The sequence below is a fragment of the Coregonus lavaretus genome, assembly GCF_964263955.1.
Source record: "Coregonus lavaretus genome assembly, chromosome: 1".
Classification (NCBI taxonomy): Eukaryota; Metazoa; Chordata; class Actinopteri; order Salmoniformes; family Salmonidae; genus Coregonus; species Coregonus lavaretus.
The window spans coordinates 31,153,356-31,166,111 of NC_139988.1; the positions used below are offsets into that span (position 1 = coordinate 31,153,356).

Consider the following 12,756-nt stretch of genomic DNA (forward strand, 5'->3'; position numbering starts at 1 on the left):
ATTTAACATGAGTTTGAATGTGATTGGTTAATTCTGAACACAGCCACATCCCCAGTTATAAGAGCGTGTGCACACTTATGCAACCAGGTTATTGTAAGGATTTTATTTTTCATTTTTCCCCCTCGAAGATTTCAGTTTGTTTTTCAATTGAATTGTTCACATTATAGGTCACATTAACAGTGGAAAAGGTTATGACATGATTTATCTTTGTCTCATTCTTTTACATCACAAAAACCTGCCATTTTAACAGGGGTGTGTAGACTTTTTATATCCACTGTACACATGCTCGGGCTGCCTAGAACGTTCGGCTGCCCAGAGGTGGAACAGCTAGGTAACCTACTTGTGTAGGTCTACTTGCATGATTATTCAGTGGTTAAAGCGCAGATTGTTTTTTGCGCCAATGCAAAACTCAAGTGGGGAGTTACAAGATGGGAAGGTTAGTTCTTTTTTAAGACTGAATTTGTACGGATCTTGGACATAAATGTGACGGCTCTACAATTATTTTCTGTCAAAGAAAGTATTACAGCTGTCACACACGTGCGTGTGCAACACACTCATGCTCTACACACTTAACAAGGCATAAGGTCCTTATGTTCTCCGTGGCCGACATAAGTAAGACATTTAAGCGTGTTAACCCTCGCAAGGCTGCCGGCCCAGACGGCATCCCTAGCCGCGTCCTCAGAGCATGCGCAGACCAGCTGGTTGGAGTGTTTACGGACATATTCAATCACCACCAATCCCAGACTGCTGTCCCCACTTGCTTCAAGATGTCCACCATTGTTCCTGTACCAAAGAAAGCAAAGGTAACTGAACTAAATGACTATCGCCCCGTAGCACTCACTTCTGTCATCATGAAGTGCTTTGAGAGGCTAGTTAAGGATCATATCACCTCTACCTTAGCTGACACCCTAGACCCACTTCAATTTGCTTACTGCCCCAATAGTTCCACAGACGATGCAATCGCCATCGCACTGCACACTGCCCTATCTCATCTGGACAAGAGGAATACCTACATCAGAATGCTGTTCATTGACTATAACTCAGCATTCAACACCATAGTACCCTCCAAGCTCATCATTAAGCAAGCTTGGGGCCCTGGGTCTGAACACCGCTCTGTGCAACTGGGTCCTGGACTTCCTGACGGGCAGCCCCCAGGTGGTGAATGTAGGAAACAACACCTCCACTTCGCTGATCCTCTACTGTACTCCCTGTTCACCCATGACTGCGTGGCCACGCACGCCTCCAACTCAATCATGAAGTTTGCAGATGACACATCAGTAGTAGGCCTGATTACCAACAATGACGAGACAGCCTACAGGGAGGAGGTGAGGGCCCTGACGGAGTGGTGCCAGGAAAATAACCTCTCCCTCAACAAAACGAAGGAGCTGATCGTGGACTTCAGGAAACAGCAGAGGGAGCACGCCCCTATCCACATCGATGGTACCGCAGTGGAGAAGGTGTAACGCTTCAAGTTCCTTGGCATACACATCACTGACAATCTGAATTGGTCCACCCACAAAGACAGTGTGGTGAAGACGACGCAACAGCGCCTCTTCAATCTCAGGAGGCTGAAGAAATTCGGCTTGGCCCCTAAGACCCTCAGAAACCTTTACAGATGCACAATTGAGAGCATCATGTCGGGCTGTATCACCCCCTGGTACAGCAACTGCACCGCCCGCAACTGCTGGGTTCTCCAGAGTGTGGTACAGTCTGCCCAATGCATCACCGGGGGCACACTGCCTGCCCTCCAGGACACCTACAGCAACCGATGTCACAGGAAGGCCAAAAAGATAATCAAAGACCTCAACCACCCATGCCACAGCCTGTTCACCCCGCTATCATCCAGAAGGTCAGGTCAGTACAGGTGCATCAAAGCTGGGACCAAGAGACTGAAAAACAGCTTCTATCTCAAGGCCATCTGACTGTTAAATAGCCATCACTAGCCGGCTACGACCCAGCTACTCAACCCTGCACCTTAGAGGCTGCTGCCCTATATACATAGACATGGAATCACTAGTCACTTTAATAATGTTTACATACTGCTTTACTCATCTCATATGTATATACTGTATTCTATTCTACTGCCATTCCGACATTGCTCGTCCTAATATTTATATATTTCTTAATTCCTTTCTTTTACTTTTAGATTTGTGTATTGTTGTGAATTGTTAGATACTACTGCACTGTTGGAGCTAGGAAAACAAGCATTTCGCTACAGCCGCAATAACATCTGCTAAATATGTGTGTGACCAATAAAATTTGATTTGATTTTTAGTGTTACTTGTAACCCTTGTCTTCTGTTTTCAGAAAGATATACAGTGAGGGAAAAAGTATTTGATCCCCTGCTGATTTTGTACGTTTGCCCACTGACAAAGACATGATCAGTCTATAATTTTAATGGTAGGTTTATTTGAACAGTGAGAGACAAAATAACAACAACAACTAAAAAAATGTCACATTTTATTTATTGATTTGCATTTTAATGAGGGAAATAAGTATTTGACCCCTCTGCAAAACATTACTTAGTACTTGGTGGCAAAACCCTTGTTGGCAAACACAGAGGTCAGACGTTTCTTGTAGTTGGCCACCAGGTTTGCACACATTTCAGGAGGGATTTTGTTCCACTCCTCTTTTCAGATCTTCTCCAAGTCATTAAGGTTTCGAGGCTGACGTTTGGCAACTCGAACCTTTAGCTCCCTCCACAGATTTTCTATGGGATTAAGGTCTGGAGACTGGCTAGGCCACTCCAGGACCTTAATGTGCTTCTTCTTGAGCCACTCCTTTGTTGCCTTGGCCGTGTGTTTTGGGTCATTGTCATGCTGGAATACCCATCCACAACCCATTTTCAATGCCCTGGCTGAGGGAAGGAGGTTCTCACCCAAGATTTGATGGTACATGGCCCCGTCCATCGTCCCTTTGATACGGTGAAGTTGTCCTGTCCCCTTAGCAGAAAAACACCCCCAAAGCATAATGTTTCCACCTCCATGTTTGACGGTGGGGATGGTGTTCTTGGGGTCATAGGCAGCATTCCTCCTCCTCCAAACACGGCGAGTTGAGTTGATGCCAAAGAGCTCGATTTTGGTCTCATCTGACCACAACACTTTCACCCAGTTCTCCTCTGAATCATTCAGATGTTCATTGGCAAACTTCAAATGGCCCTGTATTTGTGCTTTCTTGAGCAGGGGGACCTTGCGGGCGCTGCAGGATTTCAGTCCTTCACGGCGTAGTGTGTTAGCAATTGTTTTCTTGGTGACTATGGTCCCAGCTGCCTTGAGATCATTGACAAGATCCTCCCGTGTAGTTCTGGGCTGATTCCTCACCGTTCTCAGGATCATTGCAACTCCACGAGGTGAGATCTTGCATGGAGTCCCAGGCCGAGGGAAATTGACAGTTCATTTGTGTTTCTTCCATTTGTGAATAATCGCACCAACTGTTGTCATCTTCTCACCAAGCTGCTTGGCGATGGTCTTGTAGCCCATTCCAGCTTTGTGTAGGTCTACAGTCTTGTCCCTGACATTCTTGGAGAGCTCTTTGGTCTTGGCCATGGTGGAGAGTTTGGAATCTGATTGATTGATTGCTTCTGTGAACAGGTGTCTTTTATACAGGTAACAAACTGAGATTAGGAGCACTCCCTTTAAGAGTGTGCTCCTAATCTCAGCTCGTTACCTGTATAAAAGACACCTGGGAGCAAGAAATCTTTCTGATTGAGAGGGGGTCAAATACTTATTTCCCTCATTAAAATGCAAATCAATTTATAACATTTTTGACATGCGTTTTTCTGGATTTTGTTGTTTTTATTCTGTCTCTCACTGTTCAAATAAACCTTCCATTAAAATTATAGACTGATCATTTCTTTGTCAGTGGGCAAACGTACAAAATCAGCAAGGGATCAAATACTTTTTTCCTTCACTGTATTAGCGCATACACAGTCCGTTTGAACAACGGATATAGGCTATAACACATTTGTCACAGGGTTTCCTATACACCGGATATTATCATGTAGTGCACTTGGACTAGAGAGCAAAGGTGTGAGAGGCCACTAAAACCGATTTACACCTTCAATTCTAGATGTGTTATTTCTTTCTTTAGATTGATCATATCAGCAGTCTCAAATTGAGATTCCAGCTACCATCTTTTTCATTAAAGTCTAACCTCCTGACTGCGAGAGCAAACAAAAAAATGTTATCCTCTTACCTCAATATTACATTAGCTAAAATAACACACATTTTGCACTGAAGGTTCCAATTTAGATCGACTGTCTGTCCTCATTCATTTATGTATCAAGTAGTTTTCTCCCGCTCCAAAGACCGACATGGAGGAGAGTTTAGATCTTGGAGTACACACCTGCTGAATTTCAAATCAACCCCCTAGCTCAACACCTAAGATTGGATATAGATCTAAGCAATACGGTAATAGCTTTATCTTGGCTTCTGATTGAGTGGAAATTCTATATTGTCTGGGTCGTCATACTATATTGCTTCCACCTATCTAATCCTCTCAGATCTACATGGTCTTCCCTGGAAAATGCTGCTCCTGGTATACTAAATAAGCACATGTGAGTTTTCTCCCTGAATGGACTGGCCACATTTGGCTGGCTTGAGAAAGCTGCTTCACTGACACGCATTCACAGAGCACAGCACTCCTTTCCCTATGGGCTGCTCTTTCTCTATCTCTCTAACCAGTGAAACTCAAACTGTGGCCCCTGAACACTTGTCCACATTTGCTCCCTCCGTGCTCTGGTCTGCTGCATTGATAGGGCTGCTCTCGATTTGGAAGAGCGAAAGAAACAAGCATGACAGAGTCTTGTATTGGTGGGTGAATGCCTTTCTTGGACTACTGTCTGTCTTATGTGCCAATCAATTTCCTTAAATGGCGACGATTAGAAAGGCAGGTGTGCACAGTGCAGCGTCTGAGTGGTAACTAGCTTTAGTTATTAACATGACATCACATAACAGATGTCATAGGAAATCAAAATAACTGATTTCTGGTTATGAAAACTGGCTTATTGCTGTCATAAAAAAAATGTAATACAACTTTCCTGAACCAACACTTGCTCTTGACCCCCCCACACACTTTCTAGCTCTTACTTTGCTGATAACTACTTTCTTGAGGAAAAGTGTACATACTATGCCTGTGGTATGTGGTTGTCCCACCTAGCTATCTTAAGATGAATGCATTAACTGTAAGTCGCTCGGGATAAGAGAGTCTGCTAAATGACTAAAATGTAAATGTTATGTCAAATAAAAAGTTTACGCTAAATAGCTAGCTAATGTGCAGTAACTTTGTTCATGACCCGAAGCGATGAGAGCATACTAGTGCTGAATCCCCAAGCAAAGAGAACATAGTATGGAATCCCTAAACGAACGGCTACATGCTACATTTAGACAAGGTGTAAAGGTCTGAACTCTCTAGGGAAAGTACATGTATCAAATTGTCAGTGCTGTCTGTCAGGGGAGCAGATCTCAAACTTGACAGGCTGTTTCCTGTCTGATTTTCAATAACCACATGGGTGCATTGACCCATCATAATCTCCCTAGTTGTCCCTAAGTGATATTGATCTGGATTTTTTGCGAAGACAATGGATCTCTTCTAAAGCCTTCTAAACCCTGTTGGATCAGATTTAACATGGACCGATATTTTGGGTTACAAAATGTGATCCTCTAACATTACATTTACATTTACGTCATTTAGCAGACGCTCTTATCCAGAGCGACTTACAAATTGGTGCATTCACCCTATAGCCAGTGGGATAACCACTTTACAATATGTTTTTTTTTTTTTTTTTTTTTTTAGGGGCGGGGGGGTAGAAGGATTACTTTATCCTATCCCAGGTATTCCTTAAAGAGGTGGGGTTTCAAATGTCTCCGGAAGGTGGTGAGTGACTCCGCTGTCCTGGCGTCGTGAGGGAGCTTGTTCCACCATTGGGGTGCCAGAGCAGCGAACAGTTTTGACTGGGCTGAGCGGGAACTATGCTTCCGCAGAGGAAGGGGAGCCAGCAGGCCAGAGGTGGATGAACGCAATGCCCTCGGTTGGGTGTAGGGACTGATCAGAGCCTGAAGGTACAGAGGTGCCGATCCCCTCACAGCTCCATAGGCAAGCACCATGGTCTTGTAACAGATGCGAGCTTCAACTGGAAGCCAGTGGAGTGTGCGGAGGAGCGGGGTGACGTGAGAGAACTTGGGAAGGTTGAACACCAGACGGGCTGCGGCATTCTGGATGAGTTGTAGGGGTTTAATGGCACAGGCAGGGAGCCCAGCCAACAGCGAGTTGCAGTAATCCAGACGGGAGATGACAAGTGCCTGGATTAGGACCTGTGCCGCTTCCTGTGTAAGGCAGGGTCGTACTCTCCGAATGTTGTAGAGCATGAACCTGCAGGATCGGGTCACCGCCTTGATGTTAGCGGAGAACGACAGGGTGTTGTCCAGGGTCACGCCAAGGCTCTTCGCACTCTGGGAGGAGGACACAACGGAGTTGTCAACCGTGATGGCGAGATCATGGAACGGGCAGTCCTTCCCCGGGAGGAAGAGCAGCTCCGTCTTGCCAAGGTTCAGCTTGAGGTGGTGATCCGTCATCCATACTGATATGTCTGCCAGACATGCAGAGATGCGATTCGCCACCTGGTTATCAGAAGGGGGAAAGGAGAAGATTAGTTGTGTATCGTCAGCGTAGCAATGATAGGAGAGGCCATGTGAGGATATGACAGAGCCAAGTGACTTGGTGTATAGGGAGAATAGGAGAGGGCCTAGAACTGAGCCCTGGGGGACACCAGTGGTGAGAGCACGTGGTGCGGAGACAGTTTCTCGCCACGCCACTTGATAGGAGCGACCGGTCAGGTAGGACGCAATCCAGGAGTGAGCCGCGCCGGAGATGCCCAGCTCGGAGAGGGTGGAGAGGAGGATCTGATGGTTCACAGTATCAAAGGCAGCAGACAGGTCTAGAAGGACAAGAGCAGAGGAGAGAGAGTTAGCTTTAGCAGTGCGGAGAGCCTCCGTGACACAGAGAAGAGCAGTCTCAGTTGAATGACCAGTCCTGAAACCTGACTGGTTTGGATCAAGAAGGTCATTCTGAGAGAGGGGGGGGGGGAGGATTCAGCAGGGAGGAGAATGTGGCAAAGAGCTTCCTAGGGTTAGAGGCAGATGCTTGGAATTTAGAGTGGTAGAAAGTGGCCTTAGCAGCAGAAACAGATGAAGAAAATGTAGAGAGGAGGGAGTGAAAAGATGCCAGGTCGGCAGGGAGTTTAATTTTCTTCCATTTCCGCTCCGCTGCCCGGAGCTCTGTTCTGTGAGCTCGCAATGAGTCATCAAGCCACGGAGCTGGAGGGGAGGACCGAGCCGGCCGGGAGGATAGGGGACACAGAGAGTCAAAGGATGCAGAAAGGGAGGAGGGTTGAGGAGGCAGAATCAGGAGATTGGAGGGAGAAGGATTGAGCAGAGGGAAGAGATGATAGGATGGAAGAGGAGAGAGTAGTGGGAGAGAGAGAGCGAAGGTTGCGGCGGCGCATTACCATCTGTGTAGGGGCAGAGTGAGTAGTGTTGGAGGAGAGCGAGAGAGAAAAGGATACAAAGTAGTGGTCGGAGACATGGAGGGGAGTTGCAGTGAGATTAGTAGAAGAGCAGCATCTAGTAAAGATGAGGTCAAGCATATTGCCTGCCTTGTGAGTAGGGGGGGACGGTGAGAGGGTGAGGTCAAAAGAGGAGAGGAGTGGAAAGAAGGAGGCAGAGAGAAATGAGTTAAATGTAGACATGGGAGGTTGAAATCCCCCAAAACTGTGAGGGGTGAGCCATCCTCAGGAAAGGAACTTATTAAGGCGTCAAGCTCATTGATGAACTCTCCAAGGGAACCTGGAGGGCGATAGATGATACTGAGCTATATTGTATGCAAAAACATGCATAGGACATGTGTACATTACAGTCCTCTAGTACTGTACTGTACATTCAGTTTTTATTATGTTAGGAATCAATTAAAATAGTAATTAGGTTATATGCTGTATTATAATTTCTGTCCAGATACAGTGGGGTCCGAAATTATTGATACCCTTGATAAAGATAGGCAAAAATGACTGAATAAAATAAATAATTCAAATACTGAGCTATATTGTATGCAAAAAACTATGGAAATTATATTATTATATACTAATACAATTAGTCGGAGAAAGAGATTTTATTTAACAAGTAGGATTCCAACTCATAAAACATTTTAGAAAAAGGCTCTGTGCCGTTATACTCGCAAGGTTGTATTGAAAACAGGTGTCAATATTTTTACCACAACCTTTTTTGAGATTTTTTAAAAATTACTTGTTGAATAAAATCTATTTATCTGCACAATTGTATAAGTATAAAGTAGTATAATTTCCCAATTTTTTGGAGCATACAATATAGCTCACTATTTGTATTATTAATTTTATACAGTCATTATTGCTCATCTTTATCAAGGGTGTCAATACTTTCGGACCCCACTGTATGTGAGTCAAGTCACACTATTCTCATTCACATTCTGACTACATAGTCAGTCTCTCTCTCCCTCTCCTTTTCTGGCTCAGTTATGTAGCTGGCTGGTCTGTGAACCTCTTCTGGCTCTCATGTACACTCCCCTCCATATTTATTTTGTTAAATTTGGCTCTGTACTCCAGCATTTTGGATTTGAGATGGAATGTTTCATATGAAGCAATAGTACAGAATGTCACCTTTTATTTGAGGGTATTTTTATACATATCTGTTTTACCGTTCAGAATTGAAAGCACATTTTGTATCTAGTCATTTTAGCTTCACTGTCTTAATACATATGGAGGGGAAGTGTATATGGCTCAATGTCTCTTCTGACCCACCATTGCCGCATCCTGCTTCAGCATCTCATTCTGACCACATAGTCAGTGTCTCTCTCTCCTCTGCGGAACCTCTTCTGGCTCAGGTTTGTTGCTAGGTCCCACTACCTCCTCTCCTCTTCTGGCACTTCTCTCTCTCTCTGTCTCTCTCTCTCTCTCTCTCTCTCTCTCTCTCTCTCTCTCTCTCTCTCTCTCTCTCTCTCTCTCTCTCTCTCTCTCTCTCTTTCTTTGTCTCTCTCACTCTTTTCGTCTCTCTACCTCTCGCTTTCTATCTCTCTCGCCTCTGCTGGATCTCTTCTGGCTAAGACACAGTGTAGCTCCCATTGTGGCTGGCTGGTCTGTCTCAGAGCCAGAGATGAGATGATAATGAGAGTCTGATCAGGACAGAGAGAATCGAAGGATGTCTAGTGTTGTAGTGGTGTGGGTGCAGGTTTGGGCTGGAGCACCAAGGTGAGAGGCTGGAGAAGAGCCAGGTCTGGGGGAGGGGAAGGAAAAGGAGGAGGAGGAGGAGGAGGAGGAGGTGAGGCGGAGTAGAGGGGAGGTATGGGCTGGAGCAGCAAGGTGAGAGGCTGGAGACAAGCCAGAGGAGGAGGTCTCTGTGAGCAAGGATAGACATTTTGGGTATTTTTATTCAGAACTGTGTGGAACTGAGGTGAACTGACTGTGAACTTGTCCAATTAGTTTAGCTTTTTCAAAACAACCTCCGTTTATGCAGACTGAACACAACCTTGACTGCAGGTCCTGTTTAAAGTAACTGTCCAGTGTTTCCAGATTCCTATGAAATATGACCTATAATTAATTACAATAGTTTTTCTTCCAAAAGATGGCAAATAAGTATGTTAAAAAGCAGCTTTTCTTTGTTGGAATGGTGTGGGTGAATACCGATCATTAAAAATATTAATGCGAGTATGACATCATCCTTTGAGGAAATAGCAAGCATTTTTTAAACGGTCTGTTTGAGTTTGAAGTGTTTTTTTGTCCAATTTATGCTTTGGCCACAAATACGAGTATAGGATGAGTCAAAAACATTTTTGGGGTATGAGTTAGCAGAATATTAACTTTTAAAAGTGAGATTTCCACTGGACAGTTACTTTAATATACATTTTACATACATTTTTAATGGCTATGTATATACTGTGAATTGATGGGTGTACTGTAAACAAGTGAATGTGTATGTGTTGCTGGCCTTTAAGGATGTCTCTCTCTGTCTCTCTCCAGGTTGGTGTACAGTGGCTCCACCCATGATAGCCTTCCTCTATTGCTTTGCCCAGATCGGACTGGAGTGGGAGCACAACCCACCCTAAATCACCAACCCCACAGAGACTGCAGGAAGGGAGGCAGAACTCACCCTAACGCACCAACACACAGTGCTGACTCTGCTATGTGGGGAGAACAACCCACCTTAAACAACCCCACAGTGGACTCAGGTAGCCTAGCGGTTAAGAGCATAAGGCCAGTAACCGAAAGGTTGCTGGTTCGAATCCCGAGCCGACTAGGTGAAAAATCTGTCTGTGCCCTTGAGCAAGGCACTTAAACCCTAATTGATCCTGTAAGTCGCTCTGGATAAGAGCGTCTGCTAAATGACTAAAATGTAAATGGACTTTGCTATGTGGGGAGAACAACCCACCGTAACCACCCCACAGTGCACTCTGCTATGTGGGGAGAGCAACCCGTCCTTAACCACCCACCCACAGTGGGGACTACCAATGAGACCTGCTGAGGAAACCACTGGCCCATGTACATATTTGACTATAAGAAAGTGACTACAGTATAAGAACCCTGACCGTCAAGCTACCTGTACCTACAGTATGAGAACTGCTGCTTAATATTTGGGTGCATAGAGGAAAACACACATATGGAAAAACAGTGGATGCTGTTCAGTGTTAATAACCTGACAGTGAGGCTTGCAGTATCCAACCTCTGAGGTTTTGAATCTGTTTTCCCAAAATCAGCATTATACATTTCCTGGAATGGAATGGCTGAAGGCACCTCAGTACATTCCTTTGACTGTCTTCCAGATTAGCATTAGTTAGCATTACCTGCACTAATCCTGTATCGGTCTCATAGCGCTAAAGGGATCAGCAGATCTGTGTTCTTTAATCAGTTTAACTACCATGTAGGGTCAGGGGAGAAATCCCTACTAATTAGACTAGCCTAGCGCTACTCTGAAAGGGATTTAGGACGATGTCCCAAATGGCATCCTATTCCCTATGTAGTGCACTACTTTTGACCAGGGGCAATAGGGCTCTGGTCAAATGTAGTGCACTAGATAGGGAGCTATTTGAGACACACCCTTAGATTGGTCTTATGACATTCCGAGAATCCAAAAATCCAGCCAAGAAGAGAATACGACCTGCAGCGTTAAATCTTAAATAGCTTATAATAAGAAACCCGCCACACAACCCTATTAGTGACGGATTACCAGTATAGCAATAATTTCATCGCACGTAAAGGTTGCTTCAAAGGGTGCCCCATACATCTTTCGGAGCCCCGTGTTAATGTTAGTCAAGTAGGCTGTTCTTATTAATGATGTGCTTGTATAGAGGCAGTTCATCGCCCAGTGAGCCGGCCCTAATCTTTAGGTTGGCAGTGACTGACCTCGGTTCTACATGGGCCGTTGTCTATTCCTCCGTCACTGGATCCCTCACTCCCTCTTTTTCTCTGTTTTTGTTTCTCTTTCTCTCTGTGTCCGACTGAGTCTCTCTTTTCTCTCTCCATCTCTGTCGGGGATGAGGGCCCAGTGTGGTGTTAATTGAATGTTAATGTGATGTTTTAATCAGGCGCTCTAGCGTTCAGTAAACATTCCGCTCTTTCAGGAGGCAGCCAGGCCATGCAGGTGTTAGATGAGGGGTTAAATCTAGCTAGCTGTCTCTTACCTAACATGATTGGCTGGAATGGAGTAAATGGAACGGTATCAAACATATGTAAACCATGTTTTACTCCGTTCCATTTATGCCATTCCGGCCATTACAATGAGCCTGTCCTCCTATAGCTCCTCCCACCAGCCTCCTCTGCTATCACTGTACTATAAGTGTGACATGATGTGTATGCAAGGGTTTGTTTTTCTACTGTTGATGATGATAGGAGACTGTCCTGTACCTTATCCTTGTTATAATGGTGGCTTCTCCTGTTGACGTGGAGCTTTGTCTACTTAAATGTTTTCCCTATCGAATAAATAGTTTTCTTCAACATCACACAATTGTGTTTGAAATTACCATGGTCTCATTTAAACAAAATGAACAAACAAAAAACTTCTAAATCAAACAGCCGACGGCTATGTATAAAATATTTATTATTATAAATAGTATTTTACATATCTTTACAAATACTCTCATTTGTGCTTGCAATTACATTTACAGTATCATTACATGAAACGTATGAATATTGTGACGTGCATAAATCACATTACTGTCCTCATTTATATATTTATATTAATGGTTGATCTTTTAGTAACGCTTTACTTGATGGGTAACTACATAAGCACTTCATAACACATTAATAACCCATATACCACATTCATAAGCCGTACATTTACCTTTACTAAATGCTTGTCAACTGTGTCAAAAAATATTTTCGTTATAAAGTCCTTATGCATGTACCCTTCAAGTAAAGTGTAACCAATTGTCTCTCTCTCTCTCCCTCCACATGACATTAAAGTAGTATGTACAGACATAGTGCCACTAGGTAGCTCCCCTGAGCTGACCACAAAAATAGTTTCACGTTCTTTAAACTTGTCTGAAGTAATCATGCTCACATGTTTTAAGGAGTGCAACAGAGCATAGCCACGGGAAGATGTATGGGGGTGGGGGTGCTGAACATTTTGTTTTGCCCGCGCTACAGATGGCTATATAGGTCTGCTAATACAGGACTAGAGAAGGCCCAGTGCACTACTTTTGTGAGAAAGATTTTTCAGGGGGTGCTGAAAATATCGCACC

At 44.4% G+C, this 12,756-nt stretch overlaps 1 protein-coding gene across 1 annotated transcript in view; it reads left to right on the forward strand.

The window, feature by feature from the left end:
* The window catches only part of hhat (hedgehog acyltransferase), a 96,499-nt gene extending 84,485 nt beyond the window's left edge, over nucleotides 1-12,014 (forward strand). The window contains exon 12 of the mRNA XM_084168618.1: nucleotides 10,040-12,014. Within this exon, the coding sequence (XP_084024744.1) occupies nucleotides 10,040-10,125 (86 nt within the window). The 3' untranslated portion in view covers nucleotides 10,126-12,014. The remainder of the gene's footprint in view (nucleotides 1-10,039) is intronic.
* Nucleotides 12,015-12,756: the final 742 nt, after the last annotated feature.